The sequence below is a fragment of the Macaca fascicularis genome, chromosome 7 (genome assembly GCF_037993035.2).
Source record: "Macaca fascicularis isolate 582-1 chromosome 7, T2T-MFA8v1.1".
Taxonomy (NCBI): domain Eukaryota; kingdom Metazoa; phylum Chordata; class Mammalia; order Primates; family Cercopithecidae; genus Macaca; species Macaca fascicularis.
Window position 1 is genome coordinate 159,990,295 of NC_088381.1, and position 27,364 is coordinate 160,017,658.

Sequence of the window (27,364 nt, forward strand, 5' to 3'; positions counted from 1 at the left end):
AACTAGAATGTTAAGCCATTTGAAATTTTAATACTGTAACGAAAACAGTCCAAGTGTCTCAAACAGAAAAGAATATACGCTTTAGTGATGATGTTAAGTGGTACTACAGTAATGAGATGACTTTCTTCTGCCTAAACACTGCTCCATCTTGTCTATCTTGCAGATTCTTCTCTCCCTTCATAACTCTACTCAAATATTTCCTCTTTGGCAATGCTTTCTCTACAGTCTCAGTTCTACACTGCTTTGTATACATACCCACTCTAATAATTACATTATACTGTAAAGCAGACCTCAAGAATTTGTTTTTTTTTTTTTTTTTTGAGATGAAGTCTTGCTCTGTCACCCAGACTGGAGTGCAGTGGTGTCATCTTGGCTCACTTACTGCAACCTCCGCCTCCCGGGTTCAAGCAATTCTCCCTGCCTCAGTCTCCTGAATAGCTGGGATTATAGGCATCTGCCACCATGCCTGGCTAATTTGTGTATTTTTAGTAGAGACGGGGTTTCACCACATTGGCGAGGCTGGTCTTGAACTCCTGACCTCAGGTGATCTGCCCGCCTTTGGCCTCCCAAAGTGCTGGGATTACAGGCATGAGCCACCGTGCCCGACAAAAATTCTTATATCTAAAATTTAAGATTTCAACCCTGAAGAGACACAGGTACAGATTTAAAGTTTTGCTTAGGCACAAAACTACAAGTCCCTGTTACTTCCTCATTCTCATATTCCCTAATCACCTCCCCCAACTAGCAGTTAATTTATTGCCAATAATTATTGAATGCACAAATAAACAAATGGATGGATGAATGATCTAAAGTGAGTAAATGTAAGGATAGGAGGTAGAATGTGAAAAGGTATATTTGGTTCTCAGGGTAGAACTGCTCGGGTTACTATTATTGTGTCTCCAAAAAAGTATCTTCCATATGGACTAGAAAACGCAGTTACCTCAAAGCATAGACGAACTGCTATGATCATGTGAATCACTATTTCAAAGAACAGTAATTAATGATGATTATCTGAAGTAGGTTCAACCTCTAGCCCTTATCTTAAAACCTAACTATTCTTTGTATGTACGTATCTCTCTTTCTTTGTATTCTCCTCTTTATTACTTGATCATCTTTCCTTGTATTTCCTCAACTCTCACCTCTCACTGGTAATAGGATACTAAAACAAATTTTTAATAATTACTAAATAAAGTTTGTTTTCTTGTCTTAATTGTAAAAGGAGTCTAAATTAACTTTTTGATGGCTACTCACCCTTCCCCTCTACCAGTGGGTAACCTTTCAGAGATTTCCCCATGCCTCATCTAAAACAGGTCTCAAATTAGGCGAAATTACCAATAACTACACTTTTTCTTCATTGAAAGAGTGACCGTAGAGCTTACCTTGTTGGAAATGCTCTAGTACCATCTGCAGGTTGGTCAGTGACAGAGCATACTGCTTTACTTGTTCCTGAGAGACAGAAAGCTGCAGCGCAGTTTCATCCCTTTGCTTGGAGACTACATTCAATTGTTCTTGCAATGACTCTACCTGCACACTGGCTTGATGGCTTCAAACAAAAAGAATAAAAGTCAAACTACTTCTATCTATTTAGATACTTTAAGAAGAAGAAGCCACCTTCCCTACATCTTACTGCTTTATTTTATTTCATTTTTTTGAGACAGTGCCTCACTCTGTCACCCAGGCTGGAGTGCAGTAGCGCAATCACAGCTCACCGCAACCTCCACCTCTCATGTTCTAGCGATTCTCCTGCCTCAGCCTCCTGAGCAGCTGGGGTTACAGGTGCCCACCACTGTGCCCCACTAAATTTTGTATTTTTAGTAGAGATGGGGTTTCACCATGTTGGCCAGGCTGGTCTCAAACTCCTGACCTCAGGTGATCTACCCACCTTGGCCTCCCAAAGTGCTGGGATTACAGGCGTAAGCCACCGTGCCCGGCCTCCCGGCCTCTTATTGCTTTAAAATCAAGTTAGATTTCAAAGTATTTAGATACTTTAATAAGATGAAACATCCTCCCTACATTTTTTATTATGGTAAAATACACAGAAAATTTACCATTTTAACCAGTTTTAAGTGTACAGTACAGTGGCACTAAGTACTTTCACACTGTTGTACAACCACCACCACCATCCATCTCCAGAACTTTTCTGACCGTCTCAAACTGAAACTCCATACCCATTAAATAGTAACTCTCCTTTCCCTTGAAAACTACCATCCTACTATCTATCTCTGCTAATGTGATCTTCTCTACACTTTACTGCATTAAATTCAAGTTAAATTTCAAAGAAACTTGAAGAGTTCTTCTGGTACTTGTTGCCCTGCTTTTGTAAATTCAATCACCCTTCCTGTGAAAGTGACTTTGAACAAATGGCAGTCCTTTTAAAGACTAAGAATTAAGTTAAATAAGAAAAGTCAGCAAAATAAAAATGTAGGCCAGGTGAGGTGGCTCTCACATGTAATCCCAGCCCTTTGGGAGGCCAAGGCAAAAGGACTGCTTGAGCCCAGGAGTTTGAGGCTGCACTGAACTATGATCACACCACTGTACTCTAGCCTGGGCGACAGAGTGAGATCCTGTCTCTAAAAAACACAAATAAAAGAAAAATGTACAAATGAATAGCCTGTTAAATATATTTGAAAATATATTATGAAAAATAAATTTGTACTTCCAGGCTAAAACTCTAAAATTCATGAAATGTTTTGTAAGGAACCCTGGAAGTCATTGTGTCCAGCTCCCAATTTAATACAAAATGGATTCTATGACACTCCCTTGCCTTAGACCCCTTTGCATTCACGGTGAACTCACAACTTTCCAAAGGCTATCCCACTGATGAAATGCTCTGAATATTAGTTATCTTTTATTATCATCTTTCTTTTTGCCTATATTAAACACAACCTCTATCTCTGACTCCAGAGATTCCTAAGAAGTAGATACAGATATAGCACCTATCTAGGCTTATGTCACTGGTGTACTTCCTTAATGTATAATGATTACACTCAAAATACTGCAATAGTCTCCCAGGGGTTTTAATTTCTGTTTAAATTTTTATTCAAGAGCAGCCCATTAAAGTTCATTAGGATCAACTCATTTTGAAGAGACTTTACCCATTAGCACCCTCTTGTGGAAAGAGTGTAAGTTGGTCATCAGAAGGTGTAAACTCAGCTCCCAAATATCTCTGGACCTTATTCAACTTTGCTGGTTAGCAGTCACTCAAAGGGTGACTGTAGGAATGAAAGGGGGATGAGTTATGATGGCACTCTAAAAGTTAATAAATACCAGGTGTTACTACTGTTAAGTAAGGGCTCACACCATCGTAATCCGGTTTGTACATCTGAGTTACTCATACAACAAGTATTTACTGAATAGCTATTAAACTGTGTAATATATGCTATGCGATAGGTAGAAAATGAATGGGCCCATTCCTACCTCCCAGTGACTTTACATTTCATTGGGTGGGAAACAGTATAGGATATGTCAACAATTACCTGTACCCTAAATTAAAATATAAGTGTCCTCAAACTACAAGACTCAAACTAAGTATTATGCAAGTTTAAAGGAAAAACATCACACCCGGAAGGTTTGTTTTTGGATATGACAAGTGGGGTGCTAAATAAAGCATCTTTTAGGAAGAAATGGAATTGAAGAATAGGCACGATTCACAGAACAACTTGCTGGGGATCAGGTTCACTCTTCAGGCAGAAGAAGGCATATGAAAAGAAAAAGCAGAAGAAAAAGAAATCGGAAAACAGTGGCTCTATCTGAGAAAGTGAGTAATACAGTTTGGCTGGATGTAGCTGACAATGTGAAAAAAGGCTAAGGTGGTAGGATCCTGGGACCATCCTTGAGTCAAGACCAGTTTTTGAAAAAAGGAGTAACAAGATCACAGCTCTAATATAAGGAAGGTTATTCTGGAAGTTATTATGAAAAATAAACGAAAAGTGCAGAGACTAGAAACTATTTTAATTAAGAGAAAATAAGGGCTTGAAAAGTGCAAAAAAAGAGTGAGAATATAGAACGTTATAGCGTTTCTGCCAAAGTGAAACATACAGCCAAACGATCACTCATTGTTTTAATCCCCGTTTTAAATAAGTTTTCCAGCTGAGTCTGAAGGTATAATAATACACTCTGCAAAGGTGGGGTAGGGGTTAATTCTCAGGAATATTGACTCTACTGGCCTATAATCTCTTTGCAGACAGATAGAAACTATTATCTCATTTTATCTCCCTTTGGGTCATAAATAGCAAAAAGATAAATAAAAAGATGCATATACAACTAATAGGAATACAAATGGACACAATTTTTTGTAAAATAATTTGGCAGTATAATCCCAGAAGTTTTAAAATGCTTCTTAATCTAGAAGTGCCATTTCTCAAAACTTAACACTAAGGATATAATCTGTCATCAACAAAAAATTCGTGTCTTGGGATATGATAACACTCAGTGATTTTGAAAAGCTGTAACATAATAAATGACTGGGTTAATCAAGGCAAATCCAAATAATGGCATATTATGTAGCCATAAAATATTGCAAACATACATGGCTTAACATGTACTGACATTCATATTATTGATAGAAACAGGTTACAAAACAGTATATTATAATCTCAGTTTTGCTTTAAAAAGGGTTTATAATATATACACACAGACATGAAAGTATAAAAAGGCACACAAAAAGATTATCTCTGGGCATGTGGGGCTCTGTGTGATTTGTGTGATTTTCCTAAACATGAAAAATATAACCTTTTTATAACTAAAAAAAAAAAAAAAAAAAAAAAAAAAAAACCAGGAAAAAATTTTATTGAGAGAAATAAAAATCTAAAGTATATAAACAGGGACCAGGTCACTCAAGAGTGCTAATAAACCCAGTTAATTCTTCATACTGACCTTGGTCTCTACTTTGCTACTTCCTTTACTCTCTTCCTTCTAACATCCACACCCTGTTCAACTTTAAATCATTCGATGAAAAATAAAACCACATAAATAGTTATTTGGGAGTTGGACAGAGCCAATTAAAATTAGTCAGAATTTCAAACTATACTCCTAAAATGGTATGGTAAGAGGCAATGATCCAGGGTGACGGACAAGACACAGAGAGTTTGAACGCCAGATCTGCTTAAGAGTCACAGCCTCAAGTGTGAAACCCCCACACACTGTTTGTGCCTACCTTGGGCAGGTAATGAAATGAAACTGTTTCTTCATCCATAAAATACAGATAATGAATTTTGCAAGGATGAGCTAACATACAAAAAATACTGAGTCTGATATTTAAGAAGTGTTCAATTAAAGTTAATGCAAAAAAATGAAACAATTACCTTGCATTTTCCATTGCATTAGAGGATGAAACTAGCTTTTCCTCCAATACTGTGACTTTCCTTCTTAGTTTAGCCTCTCTATCTTCTGCAGCCAAAGCTTCACGGGTATAAGAATCTTCTGATTCTAAAAGATGATTACGCAATCTCTCTAGCTCCTGGTTTGACCGAAATTCTTTGTCACGTAAACGTTGAACCTGTAGAGAACATTATTTTTCTTCTACAAAATGTTCCCTTACCCCACTACAAACCATTGTCATCAAATCTTTTTCCCATTATTGAAGTGTATTGATTATATACCAATTTCTCATACTGCAAAATGTATTTATGCTAGGAAAAAAATATCTTGAAATCATCTTGAATATGCATCTGGAAGCTTTACTTCGCAAAATTTAATTCCCTGTGGCTATAATGGAAAATGGAATTATAAAATTCATTCTGTATAAAGTACTCTTTGTGACAGGCCACTTTTTCAGCAAATCTCATTTTTTTCATACTGTATGGGTGGGCAATTTTTCTTATATCCGAGATATGCCATGGTTTTCACTTTTGAAGACTGAAATAAAATGCACCATGGGAGATTAAAATTTTACTACTGCACAGCAGAGGAAGACTAAGAAAAATCACCTAAGAGAGAAATTCATTTTCATTGGTCATCTTTCCAGTTCTCTTAATAGTTATTAAACTTGTTGATTCATAATTCCTTTAAAGTGAAAGTATACCTCATTCTGTAGGGCAGTATTTTCCATTTGTTTTTGTTTCAGGGCCAACATGACTTGGTCTCTCTCCTGTTGAAACACAACTGTCTTCTCCTGCATTGATTTAACTGCGTTTAAAAGCTGATTTAACTCTCCAGCCTTGCCCTTTTGGAAAGAAAAAATTTTAGCTTTAAAAACACACACACACACACATATCTTAAAAGAGACATTTTCTTCATTAAATTATTAATTCATTTAATTTTTAAATCGGGCACTGGCAAATGAAGTTAAATCACTTTGTATCTCATGCCTGGCAGCATGTAGTGTTCAAGAAGTGCTAGTTGAATATTTTGTTTTGCCTATCATCTCTTTTCAAAATTTCTGCCACTAAAAGCACAGAAATCATAGCAAAAAGGCACCACCAAACAAGCCCTACACAGCACCCTATACACCACCGAACAAGCCCTACACAGCACCCTATACACCACCGAACAAGCCCTACACAGCACCATCATATAGTACAGTATATAGTGTAACAGGAAATCCCCAATAATTCTTTCTAAAATGAATTGTATATAAAAATTTAAATATTATCAAAAGTTTTATATAGTATAGTATATAGTGTAACAGGAAATCCTCAATAATTCTTACTAAAATGAACTGCATATAAAAATTTAAATATTATCAAACGCTACTGGCACTATCCATATAACTGCTATGACCTCCTGTTATATATGGCTGAATAAACCAAAAAGGTCAAAATATACCCAAAGTCACATCAGTGACAGAACTGGGATTAGATTATTTACTGAGCCTATTATGAGAAAAACATTACCCATGGCTAATACTTTTCAAATTCCAGGTTGTGACTAATCAGTTCATAAAAATCAATTTAATGAGTCATTCAGCACATTTTCTTATTATTTTTTAAAAATTTCTAACCGAATGTGCTACCTGAATAGCACATTTTTTTTTTTTTCTTTTTCTTTTTTGTTGAGACAGAGTCTTGTTCTGTCACCCAGGCTGGAGTGTAATGGTATGATCTCAGCTCACTGCAACTTCTGCCTCCCAGGTTCAAGTGATTCTCCTGCCTCAGCCTCCCGAGTAGCCGGGATTGCCCACCACCATGCCCGGTTCATTTTTTGTATTTTTTTTAGTAGAGACGGGGTTTCACTATGTTGGTCAGGCTGGTCTCAAACTCCTGACCTCAGGTGATCCACCCACCTTGGCCTCTCAAACTGCTGTGATTACAGGCATAAGCCACCGCGCCCAGCCAGCACATTCTTTTTCAAACAGAGTATCACATGTAATAAGAGCAATTTCTGGTTCCTGAAACTTTTCAGTTACACACACACACACTCTTACTGTGTCATGATGTAAAATGTATTTTTTACTGCAGATGGTTAAAGATGTATGTGTATTTCACAGTGCTTTCCTTATATATAAGAATCTCTAAAATGTTAGCTACTGAAATATACCTAAAATTTGATTAAATTGAAGTGACTTCAAAATTCTCTCATGACACACTTGTTTTCTAAAGAAAAATATTAAGTACTACTTAGTAATCTGTAAAAAATTAATGTACTACCAAAAGTATTTGGAAGTATCTAACAATTTGAGGGAGAACTTCCAAATGTCTCTGAGGAAAATTTATTTAGAATGAATCACACCTTGAAATAAATATTTCTGAATGAACAAATGCACAGTCCTCTTCAAAGACAATATAAATGAAATAACATTAAAAAAAGTCTCCTCCACCTCCAACTTACTTCTGCAATACTCCATCCAGAACATACCTGTTCTTTCTCTTTCAATAGCTGTTCAAAAGCAAGAGCCTTCTCCTTCATTGAGTGGCACTCAAACTCTTTTTCTCGCAGCATCATAGAAAACTTCATGTTAGTCTCTTGTAATGCTTGATATTCTGTTTCCTTTCCCTTGGATGTTTCCACTATTTTTTCATTTTCTCCTTTTAGTTTGCCAATGTCCATCTCTAGAATTAATACTCTCTCCTTCAGGTTTGTTACTGCCTGCCTCAAAAGTTCGTTTTCATTTACTTTGTTAGTGAAATTTTCATTGGAAGAAAGTAGTTGATCACTTTTGGCTTTGATTAAGAGGTCTTTTTCCTTAAGTAACTTTTGCAAAACATCTTGTTTCTCCTTTAGCTGCTTGATTTCTGAATCAGTTTGTTCGTGTTCTTTTCTTTCTAGCTCTGAGGTGGCAGCAATTGAATCAGACAATCTGTGATTATTTTCCTGGAGAGTTCTAATTGTTGCATCTTTTTCCTGTAGTGATTTTCTTAGCTCTTCTACCTCTTGCTGAAGCAATTCAGAAGATTGACTCAATACATCAGACTTACTTGCTCTAAGAGACTCTGCAGATTGGGGAGTAAGCAATGATGCAGAAGACAGCTGGGGTGAAATAATATCAAGTTTTCCTAAAAGAAGATCCTTGGTATTGCAAAGCTGCCCAATGCTGTGCTGAACTTGTGCTAATTCCTGCCCAAAATTTTTGAGTTTGGTTTCATTCTGCTCATAACTTTGGATCAGGCCAGTATAGTCCACTTGTAATTTAGAATTATTATCACTGTCAACCAAAACCTGTGCCTGAAGTTGGTGAAGTTCTTCCTGAAGCTGGGCTGACTCGTGTTGCATATTTTGTACCGTGGTCATTACCTGCTGCTTCCACTCTTCCATTTTCTTTACTTGCTGTTTTAACTTGTCACGTTCCTGTAGAAGCTCCTCAAATTGATTACTGTTAACACCTCCAGCCTCATTACCAGTGCTGGATGTCTGTAAGACTGCCAATAAAGTCTGACATTTCTGACTTAGAGCATCTATTTCAATGTCTTTTTCTCGAATGATACGTGATAAATTCTGAATAGTTTCTCTAAACATATCTTGGCCACTACTTTCAAATCTAGTAGACAATTTTTTATTTTCATCTTGCAGTTTGATGAGAGCTGCTTCCTTGGCAGCAATGATATCCATCATTTTGTGATATTCTGTTTTTAAATGGCTATTTTCCCTAGTCTTCTCATTCAAAACAGCGAATACCTTTTCTCTTTCCATAGCATAAGCCTGCAGTTGCTGTTGAAGGTAAACAACATCTTGAGTATAGGAAGTTGAAGAAATTCTAGCATGAAGAGCTTGTATCTCCAAGTCTTTCTGCTGAATAATCTGAGTTAGTTTACCAACTTCATCTTTGGATAACTGATCAATCTGTTTAGTTAAAGATATATTCTTTTCATTTAGAAGTTTAATCTCCAGTTCTCGCTCCTTTATTCCTTTCACTAATCTTTCCGTTTCAGCTTTAGATAAATCATGCTTTTCACTTCCATTTTCTATATTAAGGCTCTGAACTTTTGTTTCTTGAAAAATATCAGAGTTATCTGTTTGAATGTCCTGTCTTTCTTCATGTAACTGGGTTTTGATTTGTTCGATTGTTTTTTGCAAACTCTTAATTTCCTCATCTTTCTCTAAAAAGAGCTGGGTGTGTGTGGCGTTCATTTGCTCATGCTGGTATCTAAACTCATCCATTTCCTTCTTTTGCTCTTGTAAAGACTGAAGTAGTTGCATCTTACTCTGGTTTTGATCTTCAATTATCTTTTGATGATGTTTAATTTCCTCTTCAAGATGATCCTTGATCATATTCAGTTGAGACACCTCAGATGCTAGTTCAGCAACACTATCAAGGGTTTTAGGGTCAGTCACAGGTGCGGTTCGACTCTGCTGTTCCCTGAGTCGTTCCAATTCTTCTTGCAGATGATTATTTTCTTCTTTCATGGATCCAAGACTTCGGTCCTTTTCCTCTATGGTCTGTCTTAAAATTTCATTTTTTCTTAAGGCCTGAGAATATTTATCCAATTCCTCCTGCAGCTTTGAACTTCTTTCTTTAAGCTTTTCAATAAAAATTTCTTTCTCCTTTATAAGTTGTGCCAACTGCCTCTGCTCTTCTAAACTAGATGACAAAATGTCCTTAGTTTCTTTATGGTCAGTATCCATTTGTTCAATATTCTTTTTGAGTTCTGCTATTTCCATGTCTTTCTTTTGATTGAGTTTAATTAAATGCTCATGTTCCAGCTGTAAGGGAGAGGTATTCAAATTACCTGCATTTGACAGTTCTTCAATGGTTTTCTCATACTTGTTTGCTTCTTCCAATAGCCTCTTTTTAGCCCGACACAATTCTGCTTCTATCTCTCCTTTTTCCATTTTTAGAGTCTCCACAATAGTGTTTTTTTCCAGAGAAAGCTGCTTGTTACCAGCAAGAGATTCTTCTAACTGATGCCTCACATCTTCACATGCTAAAACTAACTTTTCATTCTCCATTTTGACATCAAAAGCAACTTTCTTTAAATTTTCATTGAGCTGTTCTAATTCTGAAAGATTTTGCTTTAAGTTTCTAACTTCAGCTTCTCTTTCTTTAAGTAAGGTATCCTTAAAATTATTATCAGAGTCTTCTTGATTTAGAGACTGAGTTAACTCATTCCTCATTCTAGAAAGCTCCTCCTCATTTTGTCTAATACGCTCCTCAAGTTCTAAATTCTCCTTCTGGATGCTTACATTACTTTCTTGTGATTTATTTAGCTGATCTACTAAATTTTCTACTTTGTCCTCAAGTTTCTGCTTGGTTAAATGTAAATCATTTAGGGCCACTTCACTTTGAAGTAGCTTTTCTTTCTGTACATCTAACTCTTTAGTAATGTCCATTTTATCATCTTCAAGTTGATGAACTCTATTTTTTTCATCATTTAGATCTTGTTTCAGTTTACTGATGATGTTATCTACTTCATTTTGTTGCTTTGATAGCTGATCTTTTATCAAAATCATGTGCTGAAAGAAAAATTTGCATGGTGACTTTACATGTTCTCATTTTACTACTTAAAGAAAATTTTATAAAATCTCATACATAATAAAAGAATAATCCTCAGATATTTCTAATCCTTCTTCAAAACATTGTTTTTCTATCAAAACACCCACTGTGAAATTACTTATTACTATTTTACAGCAAATCCATCTTGCCTTTTTTTTTTTTTTTTGAGACAGAGTTTTGCTCTTGTTGCCCAGGCTGGAGTGCAATGGCATGATCTTGGCTCACCGGAACCTCCGCCTCCCAGGTTCAAGCAATTCTCCTGCCTCAACCTCCCGAGTAGCTGGGATTACAGGCATGCGCCACTACACCTGGCTAATTTTGTATTTTTAGTAGAAATGGGTTTCTCCATGTTGGTCACGCTGGTCTCAAACTCCTGACCTCAGGTGATCTGCCCGCCTAGGATTCCCAAAGTGCTGGGATTAGAGGCATGAGCCACCACACCTGGCCCCATCTTGTCATTTTTTAAAGCATTTTAGGGATAAGAATTTAAAACCAAAGATGGTAAATAGTACTTTTTTTTTTTTTTCAGACGGATTCGCTCTGTTGCCCAGGCTGGAGTGCAGTGGCATGATCTCAGCTCACTGCAACCTCTGCCTCCTGGATTCAAGCAATTCTCTGCCTCAGCCTCCTGAGTAGCTGGGATTACAGGCACCTGCCACCACGCCCAGCTAATTTTTTGTATTTTTAGTAGAGATGGGGTTTCACCATCTTGACCAGGCTGATCTTGAACTCCTGACCTCGTGATCCACCCGTCTCTGCCTCCCAAAGTGCTAGGATTACAGGTGTGAACCACCGCGCCAGGCATATTGTTTATTTTTAACCCTACACTAGAGTAAGAGTCAACAAACTATAGCGATTGGCCAACTCAGGGATGCTGCCTGTTTTGTAAATAAAATTTTACTGAAACATGGTCATACTCATTTGTTGATATCACAACAGAGTTGAGTAGACTGAGACTGTATGGCCTACAAGGCCAACGATATTTACTATCTAGCACTTTACCAAAGAGGTTTGTCAGTCTCTATGAACTAAAATATTAATTAAATCAAACCCATCATTTCTGCATGTTAATCCAGTGTTTAGTCTACTTAGTAGAATGTGCTGCCTCACTGTATTTAATACAGTGTTACCTTTGTAGCTTCTTGATTCTGTCTGTCCAATTCTTCTATCTCAGCTATCAGTGTTTCCTTTTCACTAATACTCTGATTGAGTTCTTGTTCCTTTGCCTCCAAATTAAGTCTTAAGTCATGTAATTCTGAATCCAAACTTATGTCTCTTGTAGCTGTACTTTTAATTACTTCATATTCATTGTTCAATTTTAAAAGTGACATCTGAAGTTCTTCCTGAAATGATAAAAGGAAAAAAGCAACACATACTTTCAATTGGAGACACCAAAAGATTAAAAACATACATAGAAGCAAAACTTGGGAATCTATTTTGAGTGCTCTATATTGGAAACAGTACTGAACAATACCTCAATAATTGTATGTAAAATTCAACAAACCACATCCTTCATTCATGTGCAATTTTACTTGTAGCTTCAAGCAAAACATTTCTACATCCCTAGACAGATGCAACGACTCTAAGTTTGTCCTCTAGCGCCAAGTTCTTCTTTATAAAAACATTCCCATTTGAGAGCCTCTCCTATCCTGCTCCACTGTGGCTACCCTTTGTCCATCCCCTGACCCCACCCACCGTACATACATACTTTTCAAAATGTCCCCAAGTCTTTCTGCCTTCCTCACTTCCATTCTCTAACATCCAGTCATTAACAGCCTCAGACTAAATAAAAATATAAAAAAATCAATGCTCCTTCACCCAAACGTTTAGCCTCTCTAATTAGAAAATAAAAAGTTTCTTTTCTCTTACTAAAGGAATTTCCTTTATTACTTTTGCTTCTGTCAGAATATGGAACTTTTTCTTGACCCAAGAAATAATCCTCCTTCCTTCCTTTACCTTCTAACCTGAGCATGGACTAGGTTCCCCTCTGTCACACCTGACATTCCTAAAGATAGTATATATACATTTTATAGTCTACTACCTGGTATTTAATGCTTTCTCCAAAATCTCAGAAGTGGGACAGGTCTCTATGCTTCAACATTATTTCAGTCTCTAGTTATAATGTTTGTAATAAACTATATATTAAAGCCTTCTTTCACTGACAGATTTTTAAACATCAAACCCATATGGGATCTACTTTAAATAAGAGTCTTGAACCAGGCGTGATGGCATTTATCTATAGTTCCAGAAGGCTACTTAGGTGGCTGAGGCAGAAGGATTACTTGAGCCGAGGAGTTCAAGGCTGTAGTGCACTATGATCATGCCGTGATCAGCCACAGTACTCTAACCTGGGCAACACAGCAAGACTCTCTCTAAAAAATAAAATTAAAAAAAAATAAGAATCTCAAATTCCTTCAAATAAACAGCCTAATAGAAACCTTATAAAAGAAACTCAACATCGCGTTGGAGAGTTAGTTGAAAAAACAGAGATCTGATAAAAGCTATACTAGAGCATCTGTATCACAATTCCTATTTCCTTCCAATTCAAAAATTTATTCTGACTACAGCTGAAAGATGGAAACAGCATTCTCTTAAGTCTTTCTGAAGTTATCTGTTCAAATTAGGAGAACCACAAAAATTTTCTTCAGGTGGATCTTAAAAGCACAGACAGCCTCACAGGTACTTTTAAAAAAAATTATTTAGTGTGTTTTTGTAGATATGGTGTCTCACTATGTTGCCCAGGCTGGTCTCAAACTCCTGGCCTCGAGCAATCATCCCACCTTGGCCTCTCAAAGGGCTGAGATTACAGGATAAGTCACCACACTCGGCCCTCATAGGCACTTTTGGTATTCTTAATCAGTAAGCAGACACAATTCATGGACTACTTAACATCAAAAGAAAGGAGAAACAGCTATCAGAACTAGCTACTGAAACCAAACACATCATGAAAAGGTTACAGGTCCTACCAGATAAGTGCAGGGAGTTCTGCCAACTACAAACTACTAGGTCAGTCAGGGAAAGAGCAGAATACAATGGGAGCAAAAACAGGAAAGATAAAATATATATAATATAGTAATTTTTAAAATGATGGGGAGATACTGCTAGCACATAGTGGGTAGAAAGAGTGGCAACAAAAATCCCACAATACACAGGGTAGCACACACAACTAAGAATTTTCCTGCTTAAATGCCAATAGCAGTCCCTTTGAGAAACACTGCATATATACTAATGTGGAAAGATGTTGGAAATATGGTATGTAAAAAGGGTATTTATAATAAGCTGAGATTTGTATTTTTTAAAGCTACTGATATATACAATCATACATGCATAGACATAGTCCAGAAAGAAACACTAGAAACTGGTAATGGAGACTGCCTCTGGGAAAGAGGCCAAGCCACAGAGGTACAAAAGATGCTCTACTTGTACTGTCCGAAGGTTTTCAGTATGTATGTTTTCTGAACACATATATCAGAAAATATGTATCACTTTTTAAAATTAAGAATTTAGATTAAGACACTGGTCTTTAACTTAATAATACTAGCTTACAACTCTCCTATATTTAAGCACCTGCCTTAGCCAATAAATTTCACCCAAGTGGTTCAAACATAAAAACACTTCTAAATACCTTTCCCTTTCAGAATCTTATTCCTTCCTGATATGAACACATACAATAAAGACCTTCTTTCTACCACTGAAACTGTTGCTCTGTACCCCTATAAAGACCTTCTTTTGCCAGGCATGGCGGCTCACGTCTATAATCCCAACACTTTGGGAGGCCGAGGTAGGCAGATCACCGGAGGTCGGGAGTTCGAGACCAGCCTGACCAACACGGAGAAACCCCGTCTCCACTAAAAATACAAAATTAGCTGGGTGTGGTGGCTGGCGCCTGTAATCCCAGCTACTCAGGAGGCTGAGGCAGGAGAATCGCTTGAACCCAGGAGGCAGAGGTTGCAGTGAGCCGAGATTGCGCCATTGCACTCCAGCCTGGGCAACAAGAGTAAAACTCCATCTCATTAAAAAAAAGAAAAGAAAAAAAAATTTAACTTCTTTCTACCACTGAAACTGTCGCTCTGTATGCCTCACCACTAAGAAAGTACTGTCCACCAAAATGGACACATTCTGAAGCACATAAGTAGCCTATACAGTTATTACAGTATGCCACTCCAGACCTCCTGACCTACCTGTGTCTGCTCCCGCTGTCAGGACATCATCAGAAACCAAAACAGAACCTCCACCTATCTTTTCTGCTTGTTTCTGTGTGCCTACTAGCTTATTTCTAAATATGAACTCAAGCCAGCCACTTACACTCTGAACTTTGCCCAAGTACTTCCACCTAGCCTGACAAGCATCAATGAGATCAGCTTTATTCTAAGGACTTGAGCTCAATTACTCAACATTCCATTTGGATATCAATTGGCCTTTGGCTGTGAACTATAACACACAACATTTTAATTCTGCCCCCATTTTTACAGCACCAACCTTTTCTTGACTCAGCAATGACTTCTCTTTTTCTAAAACTTCGATATGCATTTTAAGTTTCAGATTGTCTTCAGCAAGACTGTTATCCTACAAAAATATTAAAGCAGTGTTTTCAGGTAACAAGAAATTTCCAGTTTATAAAAAAGCAGGCAATCTATACAACTGTGTGTTTCTATTCAGTATTTCTTTAATGATATGTAATAATTATAAGAATGCAATACTTAGCCGGGTGCGGTGGCTCATGCCTGTAATCCCAGCACTTTGGGAGGCTGAGGTAGGCGAATCACAAGGCCAGGAGATCAAGACCATCCTAACACAGTGAAACCCTGTCTCTACTAAAAATACAAAAAATTAACCGGGTGCAGTGGCATGCTCCTGTCGTCCCAGCTACTCGGGAGGCTGAGACAGGAGAATCGCTTGACCCCAGGAGGCGGAGGCTGCAGTAAGCCGAGATTGCGACTCCAGCCTGGGTGACAAGCAAAAGGCTCCGTCTCAAAAATAAATTTAAAAAAAAGAATGCAACACTTATAAGAGTGTGTAAAATGAATGAAAAAAGTCATGCATTTTTGACACTCTTACAGAAGACTTCCTTATTATGCTTGAAAAAATATAAAAATATATTTACAAAATAACTTCTAATTATTAGAAAAGAAATAACTCTTTGAATCACTTAAGGAAAATTAAAACTCATTTCGCACTTGGTATAGGATCTGCTTCCACTGTCTCTATGCATATAACATTTGTCAAAATTAATTTACCTGGTTTAAACTACTCAATCTCATTATTTCGTTTTCGGCATCTGCAAAAACAGCAAATGAACCTGACATTAAAATTATTTAGAGTAACCTATTATCTTCAATATTAAACTCAGAAATGTAACCCAATTAAAACAAAGTGTATATCTAAGCACCAATGGCAAAAGCAGTAACAGTTCTGAGTGAAACATGTATTTGTATTCCTGTTTTGTTGTATCAAATAAATCATAAATGCCCGTTAAAAACCACATTAAAATCCAATTCTATGGATAAGTATAAGAAAAAATTAAAATTGTATTGTGGATGAGTCGCAAGTTATTGCCTTGATAAAAATGCTAAATGTACTATTTTCCTGCTTCTCAAACAGGACAACCAGGTTTCAACATGAATTGACTAGTTTGAGAAGCAGGAAATAGTACATGGTTTAAGACTGGAGGAAAACAATTTAAAAGTAATATTTTATTATGTATATTTATACCACCACAATACCATAATCTCTCAATTATCTAACGTGATTTAGATGTGAATGCTGAGAAAAAGACCATTCAATCTGTTATTATAGACAGATCCATAAATAGAAGAGGTACACAAAAAAACACAGCTGAAATCATTGATTTGACATTCACTCAGGAATATTTAGCATTTACTATGAGGCCAGGTGCTAGACAAAAAGCTGGAAAAACTTAGCCTTTGCTCTCGAAGAACTTACAACTTAGAGAGGAAGAAAAATTAGTAAGCACAGGATTATAACACAGTATGACAGAGCAAGCACGGGATGCTACGAGAACAAACAGGGTAAACGCCTAATCCAGACTAGGAGGAGCAAATGGGGCCAAGAAGTGGCAGTGCTAGGTACTTCTCAGGGGAGGTTAATACCTGCACTGAATCAATATACTGAGAGTCGACTAAAAGAGCCATAGAGACACCCCACACAGAGAAAGCAGAAAATGCAAGGGTAACAGAGTGAAGAGGCAACATTGCTTGTTTAAGGAGCTATAGAAAATTCAATATGGCTCAAGTTTAGAATGCAGGAGCATGGGAATAGTTGAAACTGAAGAGGCAGGCAGGAACTAGATCATGAGAGACATTATCACGTCTAAGAAATTTAAACATCATCCCGAAGTTCACAGGGAGCTACAAAGTACTAAAAGCAGGGGAGTAACCTGCTTTGCATTTCTGACAAATTATTCTGGCTGCAGAATGAAAAAAATAGATTGAAGGAATCGTGGAGAAGAGAGAATTTTAAAAGCTAACTCTTCAGCTGGGGGCAGTGGCTCACGCCTGTAATCTCAGCATTTTGGGTGACGGAGGTGGGTGGATCATGAGGTCAAGAGATCGAGACCATCCTGGCCAACATGGTGAAACCCCATCTCTACGAAAAATACAAAAATTAGCTGGGCATGGTGGCACATGCCTGTAGTCCCAGCTACTTGGGAGGCTGAGGGAGGAGAATCACTTGAACCCAGGAGGTGGAGGTTGCAGTGAACCGAGATCATGTCACTGCACTCCAGTCTGAGCTACAGAGCGAGACTCCGTCTCAAAAAAACAACAAAAAAAGGCTAACTCTTCAACATCTACTATCGGCTAGACACTATCCTAAAGAGTGGCAGATAGTAACTCATATAATCCTCATTACTAAAACTACAAGGAAGATACCATTATTATCCCAACCCTATAGATGAAATAACCAATGCATAGAGATGTTAACCTGTCCAAGGTCAGCTAATTAGTGATAGAGCTCGATTCCAACCCAGTCATGTCCTTAACCACTATGCTGTTCTGCTCCATTCAGAGAGCTGCCATAGTTAACATAGGCAAAAAGCAATTATGACTGGCTGAAGTAATTCTATGGAAATGGAAATAGAAAAAAGAGGAAGGACTAAGGCAGTGGGTTTTTCAGGCAAATAAACTCATCTGGATCACCCAACATGATAAATAAGTAAATGTATTATTCTTACATAAGTAAATTTATTTTTTAAATAAGTAAACATTTTTTAAAACATAAGTACAATTACTTTAAAATGTATTTTATTTACTGGTGTTTGGCCTATTTCATTTAGCACTAATTTTTTATAACACAGAATACTGGTATAGTAACTAAATATCATCATGAGCATAGAAAATGGTGGAAGACCTATGGCTCTAAGCACTCAGGGCTTTGCTTGGATATAGGAGATCATTTCAAACAGGTAACAACTGACTTTGAAGAAGAAAGGCTGTATTCCCTAACTGGAGGATGTGGGCTGTGATGAGTTACAGAAAGTATAGCAATACTTAATCCTTTTTAACAGGAAATTCCTATTTGCAATCTATTAACTCTTACACTGAATCCAAACCACACAATTCTACCCAAATGACACACAGTCATTTCCAGGAATATGCCATTTCCACTAAGTATTCAGTTAGTGAAGCATCTGTCTCTAAAAACAACAACTATGCAATGAAACAGCAATCTGAAATAAGTTCCAAAGACTGTATACCAGACAGTGCTTGTTGTAGTCTGAACACTGCTTCCACTGATGCACTCTGGGCAAGAATTCTTTCCTTTTCTGTCACAGTATCACTTTGCTTCACAGCAGAAGGCTGCAATTTACTACATTCCAATTTTAAGTTTTCACATTCTTCCATTATTTGTCTCTTTTCCACATTTAGCTGTTCTTGTTCTCTCCTCAAAGTATCTCTGTCATTTTCTGCAGAAGATAATTTTTTATTTATATCTTTTATTTTATCCTCAAGTTCTTCCATTTTTTTGGTAGACTCCACTTTTTCTGTTTGTAGAACTTGAATAGTTTTTTGCATCTCATAAATTTTAGAGATATCAGTTTCTACAACTCCAGAGCCACCTAGAACATAAACACAAAACAAGGACATCAAATGTTAAGTACCAAGAAATAAACGGCTTGCTATATACAACTAAGAGATTTAAGACAGTTCAGAATTTGGAAAGCTTAAAAGTTAAATTACTATAATGAACTAAGTGTTTTAAAATAAATAAGTTTGGGGAAAATCTTTGAATCAACTACATAAAGGCCTATGTCTCTTAGTTTGAAAGGAAGTGATAATATCTCTAATCATTTATTACCAAAGTATTATCACCAAATAATACAAAGAAATCTATAAATTATAACTATTTACCACAAAGGCAAAAAGGACGTTTCCATTTTCACATAATTTTTTTTTTTTGAGATAGAATCTCACTCTGTTGCCCAGGCTGGAGGGCAGTGGTGCCATCTCAGCTCACTGCAACCTCTGCCCCCTGGGCTCAAGTGATCCTCCCACCTCACCCTCCCAAGTAGCTGGGACCACAGGTGAGCACCACTATGTCTGCTAATTTTTGTATTTTTAGTAGAGATGGGTTTTCGCCATGCTGGCCAGGCTGGTCTCAAACTCCTGGCCTCAAGTGATCCACACACCTTGGCTTCCCAAAATGCTGGGGTTATAGCCATAAGCCACCACTCCCAGCCACAGAATCTTAAAAGGAGAGGTGCCACTGCAAATTTCTGGCAGATAAGCAGAACTAGTCATTTACTCTTCTTTATAACTTAGTGCAAGTTTACAGCACTGTCCTGGTCTTAGAATGCTAAGTCTATCATTTAATTATGTCATCTAATATGTTAAATTAATAAAACTATCAACTGGCCAGGTGCAGTGGCTCATGCCTGTAATCCTAGCACTTTGGGAGGCTGAGGCAGGTGGACCACCCGAGGTCAGGAGTAAGAGAACAGCCTGGCCAACATGGCAAAACCCTATCTCTACTAAAAATACAAAAATTGGCTGGGCATGGTGGCGGGCACCTGTAATCCTAGCTACTTGGGAGGCTGAGGCAGGAGAATTGCTTGAACCTGGGGGGCGGAGGTTGCAGTGAGCAGAGATCGCGCCAGTGCACTCCAGCCTGGGCAACAGAGGGAGACTCCATCTCAAAAAAAAGAAAGAAAGAAAACTAATAACCTTGTTGTAACAGATTTTCAAGTTCTTCAATTCGTTCTTCATAGTCACTTAATTCTTCTCGATGTCGTCGACTTATTTCTGTCAATTTCTGTTGGTGTGCATTCTGCAGTACTGACATTTCATGTTGATGGTCATCAATTTCCTGACTTCGGTTCTGTTTTAGTTCCTTAAAAATTAAAAACAAAGTTATTCACATTTATAATCAATAAATTTATATAAGCTATATATTTAATTGTTGTCCAAAAGTCTGCATTATTAAAAAGAATTCTCAGAACATGTTAAGGCTGAAAAGAATTTAAACACAGACCCAAAATTAGGACAATTCTGAACAACTTCACCCTTTCCTTTCCTAGGTCTCAAAAACAGTTTTTCTACTTCTAATGAGGGAACATCAGCAAGAAAAGGCTGAAACAAATGATGAGTAAAAATGTCTTTTCTTGAATATCTGTGACCATGAACTTCTCCTTTTCCTAATGACACATTCCACCAATACCAGTGTCACCCCTCTGACCAATCTGTACCTGCTGTCCCACTACTTCCACCCTCTCACTCAGCCTTTCCTTTCACCAGGAAAGGAACTCCCAAACTGTCAAACTGGCGCCTTCTTACCCAAGTTGAGCTCACTGTGTCTCTCACAGGAACCTGGATCTTGAGCTGAGTCCATCAACTAGGAAAACTGGTTTGACAGGAAGCACCAGGACAGGTGCCCTCTCAAGAGTCTGTCTACTGGGTCCCGCCACCCAGATTCCTAATACTCTTCCCACTCCTATCCACCCTGAGGCCAAAATATTCAACTCCTCCTTCAATCCTGCGGATGGACTACCCTGGGTTCTTCCAGTAAATCCTCTTTTGCTTTGCTTGGCCGGAGATGGTTTTTGTTGCTTGTAACCAAAAATCCTAATCTATGGAAAAATTGATGCTCTTATGGAAAAAAAAAGAAAAAAAAATCCTAATCTATAAATTAACTTCTTACTTAAGTGCCAGCACTTAAGAGCTTTACATTTAAACCTCAAAACAATCCTACAAGATAGGTATTATGATAGTCTCTATTAATAATAAAACAGAAGTAACTTGCCCAAAGTTAGCATAGCACGTAAATAATACAGCCAGGATTCAAACACAGGTCTGATCCGGATTCTGTCCACTTTAGTATTGGAAAAATAATGAACCCAAAACTAAAAATTCTGTATCTGACAACAATTTTAACAATAAAAATAATTCACTGCCACAATAATATATGCAACTAAGACTTTTCTTTAAAGAAATAATAATTGGCTGGGTGTGGTGGCTCACGCCTGTAATCCCAGCACTTTGGGAGGCTGAGGCGGGTGGATCACGAGGTCAGGAGATCGAGACCATCCTGGCTAACACAGTGAAACCCCATCTCTATTAAAAATACAAAAAATTAGCCAGGCGTGGTGGTGGGCGCCTGTAGTCCCAGCTACTTGGGAGACTGAAGCAGGAGAATGGCGTGAACCCAGGAGGTGGAGCTTGCAGTGAGCTGAGATTGCGCCACTGCCCTGCACTCTAGCCTGGGAAACAGAGCGAGACTTTGTCTCAAAAAAAAAAAAAAAAGAAATAATAAATGACACGAATTAGCAAAATTCTACCGCTAAGGTAAAATAAGTATTTCCAATGCATGATATTAGTATTTTATTTTGTCCATATCCTTTAACCCTAAACCTTGAAACTTCAGCAAGCCTGCAATTATGTTTTAATAAAGACAGTTTTACAAGATACAATAGAGTATAGAGACTTATGAAAGATAAGCTCCGTAATAAATGTTCAAAACCAAATGATTCTGGAAAGACAGAGATTTTTATATACTTTACTTGCCATAAATAATAAAGAAGATCAACAAAATTTTTAAAAAATGGGCCAGGGCCATTGGCTCATGCCTGGAATCCCAGTTTTGGGAGGCTGAAGCAGGAGGATGGCTTGAGGCTAGAAGTTTGAGACCAGCCTGGGCACCATTAGCAAGCCCCATCTATAGAAAAAAATCAGAAAAAAATTAGCCAGGCATGGTGGCATGTGTGCCTGTAGTCCCAGTTACATGGGAAGCTAAGGCAGGAGGATCACCTGAACCCAGGAGTATGAGGCTGTAGTGACCTGATCATGCCACTGCACTCCAGTCGGGGTGACACAGTGAGACCCTCTCTCTAAAAGAAAAAGAAGTATCATAATCTATAGAATGATAACGACTTTTATAACTGAGACCTTTACTAATTCAGGCCTATGCTTTTATAAGCAGATTTAGATGCATAACTCCCCCCATCAATCAACAATTTGACTTACCTTAATGATATTTTGTAGTTTACATATTTCACTTTGCTCAGAGTTATGTGTTCCTTGTGCTTTGGAAATCTAGATCAGAAAAAGAGAATTAGTAAATAATTATACTGATTTTCTTGTCACCAGAAAGCCACAAACTAACTTCATTATAAGATAGTTTTTTAAAAAGGGGGATTTTCACAGATTCTGATTAAAGAATAGTGAATAATACACAATAAATAAAAGATGTCATATTTAAGAATTTATTAACTAATGGGGGGACAACAATTTGACAAAATAACTAAGTTAAGGTAGAAAAATTTATAGAATATTTTACTTAGCTTGACAAAATGTAAGGGTAAAGATAATTGAGCAGCTTTCTAAAAGGAAATTTCTTTTTTCTTTCTTTATATTTTGAGACAGGGTCTTTCTCTGTCACTCAGGCTAGAATGCAGTGGTGTGATCATGGCTCACTGCAGCCTCCACCTCCTGGGTTCAAGCAATCCTCCCACCTCAGCCTTCCAAGTAGCTGGGACTACAAGCACATGCCAGCATTCCTAGCTAATTTTTTTTTTGTAGAGACAGGGTCTCACTATGTTGCACAGACTGGTCTCGAGCTCCTGGCTGCAAGCAATCCTCCTGCCTTGGCCTCCCAAAGTGCTGGGATTAGACATGAACCACCATGCCTGGCAAAATCAAATGATTTTACCCAGAAGATCTCTACCCAATAAAGAATAACCTTTGTTTTAACAAATAAATATAACAACCTTTGGATTCTTCTCATTCAAAGCTGTATGTTGTTCATATATCTTTATTAGTATTACTATATAGCATCTTAATGAACCAAAAGCTACTCTAGGACTGAAAGAAAGAATAAAGTATAATAGAAAAAATACAGGATTTAGTCAAAACACGTGTGTTTGAATCATAACTTAACCACCGCGGCAATGGATAGTATGACTTAAACTTTTAGTTTCTTAGGGCTGAGCACGGTGGCTTACACTTGTAATCCCAACACTTTGGGAGGCCAAGGTGGGTGGATCATGAGGGGAAGAGATCAAGACCATCTGGCCAACATAGTGAAATCCTGTCTCTACTAAAAATACAAAAAAAAATTAGCTGGGAGTGGTGGCGGGCGCCTGTAGTCCTAGCTACTTGGGAGGCTGAGGCAGGAGAATCGCTTGAACCTGGGAGGCAGAGGTTGTAGTAAGATGAGATCACGCCACTGTACTCCAACCTGGCAACAGAGTGAGACTCCATCTCAAAAAAAACAAAAACAAAAACAAAAAACCCTTTCCGTTTCCTTATCTATAAACTACAGGTAATAAATACATCTCATAGTTATTAACATAATAATCTACTGTGATAATACATACGGAAGCATCTTATAAACTGTACTGCAAATGTTAATTTTATTATGTCTTGCTAGAAAATTAAGTCCTCTGAAAGGTCCCAAGTACACCTTTTTTACCTTTATAGTCGAGTACAGGTCTGTCATGGAGTAGGCATTTAAGATACATTGAAGTGAACACACCAAAAACCATTCTCTTCCCTATGAAATCTTGCCCTAACCAATGTTTCTTAAAATATGTTCCTCAGGTTATCAGAATCACCAGGGCTATTTGTTTAAATACAGTTTAAGGCCCTAAAACTGGCTAACAAATTGGTATCTCTGAAGGTACTACAGAAGATCTCCAATACTGCCAAGTTCCCCAGGTCAGTTCTTATACATATAAAGTTTAAGAACTACTGCTTTTTGGAGATGAGATGGACAAACAGATCATCCTCTCTAAGGCTTATTTTGGGTACTGAGAATGTCTAGCAACTTGTGAAAGAAGGAGATAATTTTAATTGGGAAGATTTCTCCTTTACATAACTAGATTACATTCACAAAAACACAAAAAATAATCTCTTTACTCATATAATTTGTTTCCTTACATTGACGAAATTAAATCTAAATGAACAATGTTTCAGTTTACTCCAGGTCTCATGTCTACTGACAATTTCCATAGTATACAGGTTGAGAATCCCTAATCCAAAAATCCAAAATCTGAAATGCTCCAAAATCTGAAACATTTGAGTGCCAACATGAAGCCACAAGTGGAAAATTCCACACGTAAGTAATTAATGCAAATTTTGGTTCATGCACAAATTATATAATATTATTTAAAATTACCTTCATAAGTACCTATGGGTATAAAGTTTATATGTAACATAAATGAATTCCATGTTTGGACGTGGGTCCCATCCTCAAGATATCTCATTATGTTTATGAAAATATTCCAAAATCTGGCTGGGCGAAGTGGCTCACGCTGTAATCCCAACACTTTGGGCGGCCTGAGGTCAAGAGTTTGAGACCAGCCTGGGTAACATGGTGAAACCCCATCTCTACTAAAAGTATAAAAAAACATTTAGAACTACTGCTTTTTGGAGATAAGATGGACAAACAGATCATCCTCTCTAAGGCTTATTTGGGGTACTGAGAATGTCTAGCAACTTGTGAAAGAAGGAGATAATTTTAATTGGGCGTGGTGGTGGGCGCCTGTAATCCCAGCTACTCAGGAGGCTGAGGCAGGAGAATTGCTTGAACCCGAGAGGCAGAGGGTGCAGTGAGCCGAGATGGTGCCACTGCACTGCAGCCTGGGCAACAGACTGAGACTCTGTCTCAAAGAAAAACAAAAAACAAAAAAGAAAGAACAAGAAAAGATTCCAAAATTCAAAATCTGAAACACTTCTAGTCTCAAGTATTTTGGATAAGAGATATTCATCCTGTATAAAATCTAATATGTAAGACAAAAAAGGGTTCCTTGGAAGGAAGTTTACAGCCCCAAATAACAAAGAATTAATTTCTAGTGCATGAGAAAAAAGACAAAATAGTTTATCATATTTTATAATATCAATTGCTGGATTTTCATTTTACATGTAACTAGAGCTAACAGAAACCTCAGACAACATCTAAGCAAGCAGTTTCAAACACGGTGTTTCAGAGTCCCGGTGTTTCCACCAGAGGAGTCTCAGGAACTCCAGAAGATAAGGTTCTTGGTTCAACCACAGCAACCCAATTTTTTTTCCTCTCATAATGTTTTATTTAAAAAAAAAAAAAAAAAAAAAAAAGGGTCTGTTGCTTTAATTTTTTTTTCCAAATAGTGTACAGAAAGGGAAACTGAGACTGGGAGAGAAAGATGACATGACCAAAATCAATTAGAAAGGCACCAGCAGAGGCCAGGCGCAGTGGCTCACGCCTGTAATCCCAGCACTTGGGAGGCCGAGGCGGGCGGATCATGAGGATCACAAGGTCAGGAATTCAAGACCAGCCTGACCAACATAGTGAAACCCCGTCTCTACTAAAAATACAAAAATTAGCCAGGCATGGTGGCACACACCTGTAATCCCAGCTACTTGGGAGGCTGAGACAGGGTTCATTTGAACCCAGGAGGCGGAGGTTGCAGTGAGCCAATACTGTGCCACTGTATTCCAGCCTGGGTGACAGAGTAAGACTCTGTTTAAAAAAAAAAAAAAGAAAGAAAGAAAGTAAGTCACTGGCAGAGGTCAGGTGCAGTGGCTCACACCTGTTATCCCAACACTTTAGGAGGCTGAGGTGGGCAGATCACCTGAGGTCAGGAGTTTGAGACTAGCCTGGCCAAAATGGTGAAACCCCGTCTCTACTAAAGATAAAAAAACTAGGCATAGTGGTGTGCTCCTGTAATCCCACCTACCCAGGAGGCTGAGGCAGGAGAATCGCTGGAACCCAGGAGGCAGAGGCTGCAGTGAGCCAAGATCGTGCCATAAGATCTGTCCTCTAGCCTGGGAGACAGAGCAAGATTCTGTCTCAAAAAAAAAAATAATAAAAAAAATAAAAACACACACAAAAAGAAAGTCACTGACGGAATTAGAATTTCTATTTCCTAGTCCAGGGTTCTTTCTGATATCAAAAGCTCTACATACAGCTTTTTATATTACACCTGTAATTTTACTCAAAGTTTTCAAAAACTCTAAAAAATTTTTATCTACCTGAGCAATATGCCTCCAATGGCCAACTTCAGACTCAAGTCTTGAAACTTCACTTGAGAGTCGGTTTATTTCTTGCTGGGACGAAATTATATCACCAAAGTCCATGTCATCATCATGGAAAGTTGAAGGATGATGACTAATCCCGTAAGCGAATGAAGACGATGCAGTGGTTGCTGGTACACCACCAGCTCCTGAAGGTACTGAATGAGTAGCTGACTGCAGTTTCAGCAACTGATCCTGGAGTGCAATCTGTCTGGCTTTAAGATGGCTGATTTCTACCTATATATTTATAATCCATGTTTTAGAAAAGGTACTTTAAAACAATCATATTGACCTTTCATAGATTTGTATTAAAAGACACAATATAATAATTTAAGATTATCCAATGATGGTCCTCTATTAACTGAATCTAAGTCTTTATTAAAAAAAAAAAAACATTCTAACTATAACATTTTTATTTAAAACACACTCACAATTAAGGCATAAATAATGTTACAAATAGTAGAAATATCAGAATTTTGTACGTTAATAAAAGAATGAATTTCTCAGTTAAACACGGGTTTGCTATCTTCTCTGTATGAAGTAGTATAGGCAATTTCTTAAGGTTCTGTTTGTGATTACCAAATCTTAAATGATGCGAAAATGAAAGCTGTGTCAGTCTATACACTGGAAATTTTCTTAGAATATCTTCTGTTACAAGAGTGTTGTGTAACTGATTATGGCTGGATGTAGGCTTAAAATGCACCATGAATCAGAGGTAACTTTGTACTGGCCTGCACAGCACAGCTGGAAGAATGCTTTGATTTATAAATCCAATCTTTTTAGATAAGAAAACAGTGAAACAGTGAGCCCATGGTTGTTATTAGCCCATGAATCTTAAAAAGAAATAATATACTGAAAGAGGTCTTAGCTCTAGCTTTGGCAAAGAGGAGCCAGTGAAAATCTGACCTATTTAGGAAGAGAACAGTATACAAGTTCTGAAATTACCAGCAGAGTTTTGACTGAAGGCAGGTAAGTCTTAGTGCAAAAAAAA

At 37.6% G+C, this 27,364-nt stretch overlaps 1 protein-coding gene across 4 annotated transcripts in view; it reads right to left on the bottom strand.

The window, feature by feature from the left end:
* TRIP11 (thyroid hormone receptor interactor 11) overlaps positions 1–27,364 on the bottom strand; it is a 70,602-nt gene that overhangs the window by 27,080 nt on the left and 16,158 nt on the right. For 3 of the 4 annotated variants that reach the window (XM_073998107.1, XM_005562045.5, XM_005562044.5), the window contains 11 exons: positions 26,332–26,610; positions 22,345–22,413; positions 20,050–20,215; positions 18,582–18,944; positions 16,105–16,145; positions 15,347–15,433; positions 11,998–12,210; positions 7,795–10,827; positions 6,023–6,163; positions 5,304–5,497; positions 1,380–1,543 (listed from right to left, as the gene is read on the bottom strand). In XM_073998107.1, the coding sequence (XP_073854208.1) occupies positions 1,380–1,543; positions 5,304–5,497; positions 6,023–6,163; positions 7,795–10,827; positions 11,998–12,210; positions 15,347–15,433; positions 16,105–16,145; positions 18,582–18,944; positions 20,050–20,215; positions 22,345–22,413; positions 26,332–26,436 (4,576 nt within the window). In that variant the 5' untranslated portion in view covers positions 26,437–26,610. Of the gene's footprint in view, positions 1–1,379; positions 1,544–5,303; positions 5,498–6,022; positions 6,164–7,794; positions 10,828–11,997; positions 12,211–15,346; positions 15,434–16,104; positions 16,146–18,581; positions 18,945–20,049; positions 20,216–21,809; positions 21,851–22,344; positions 22,414–26,331; positions 26,611–27,364 lie in introns of those variants that run through there. The other variant, XM_065549250.2, reaches the window with a different exon arrangement.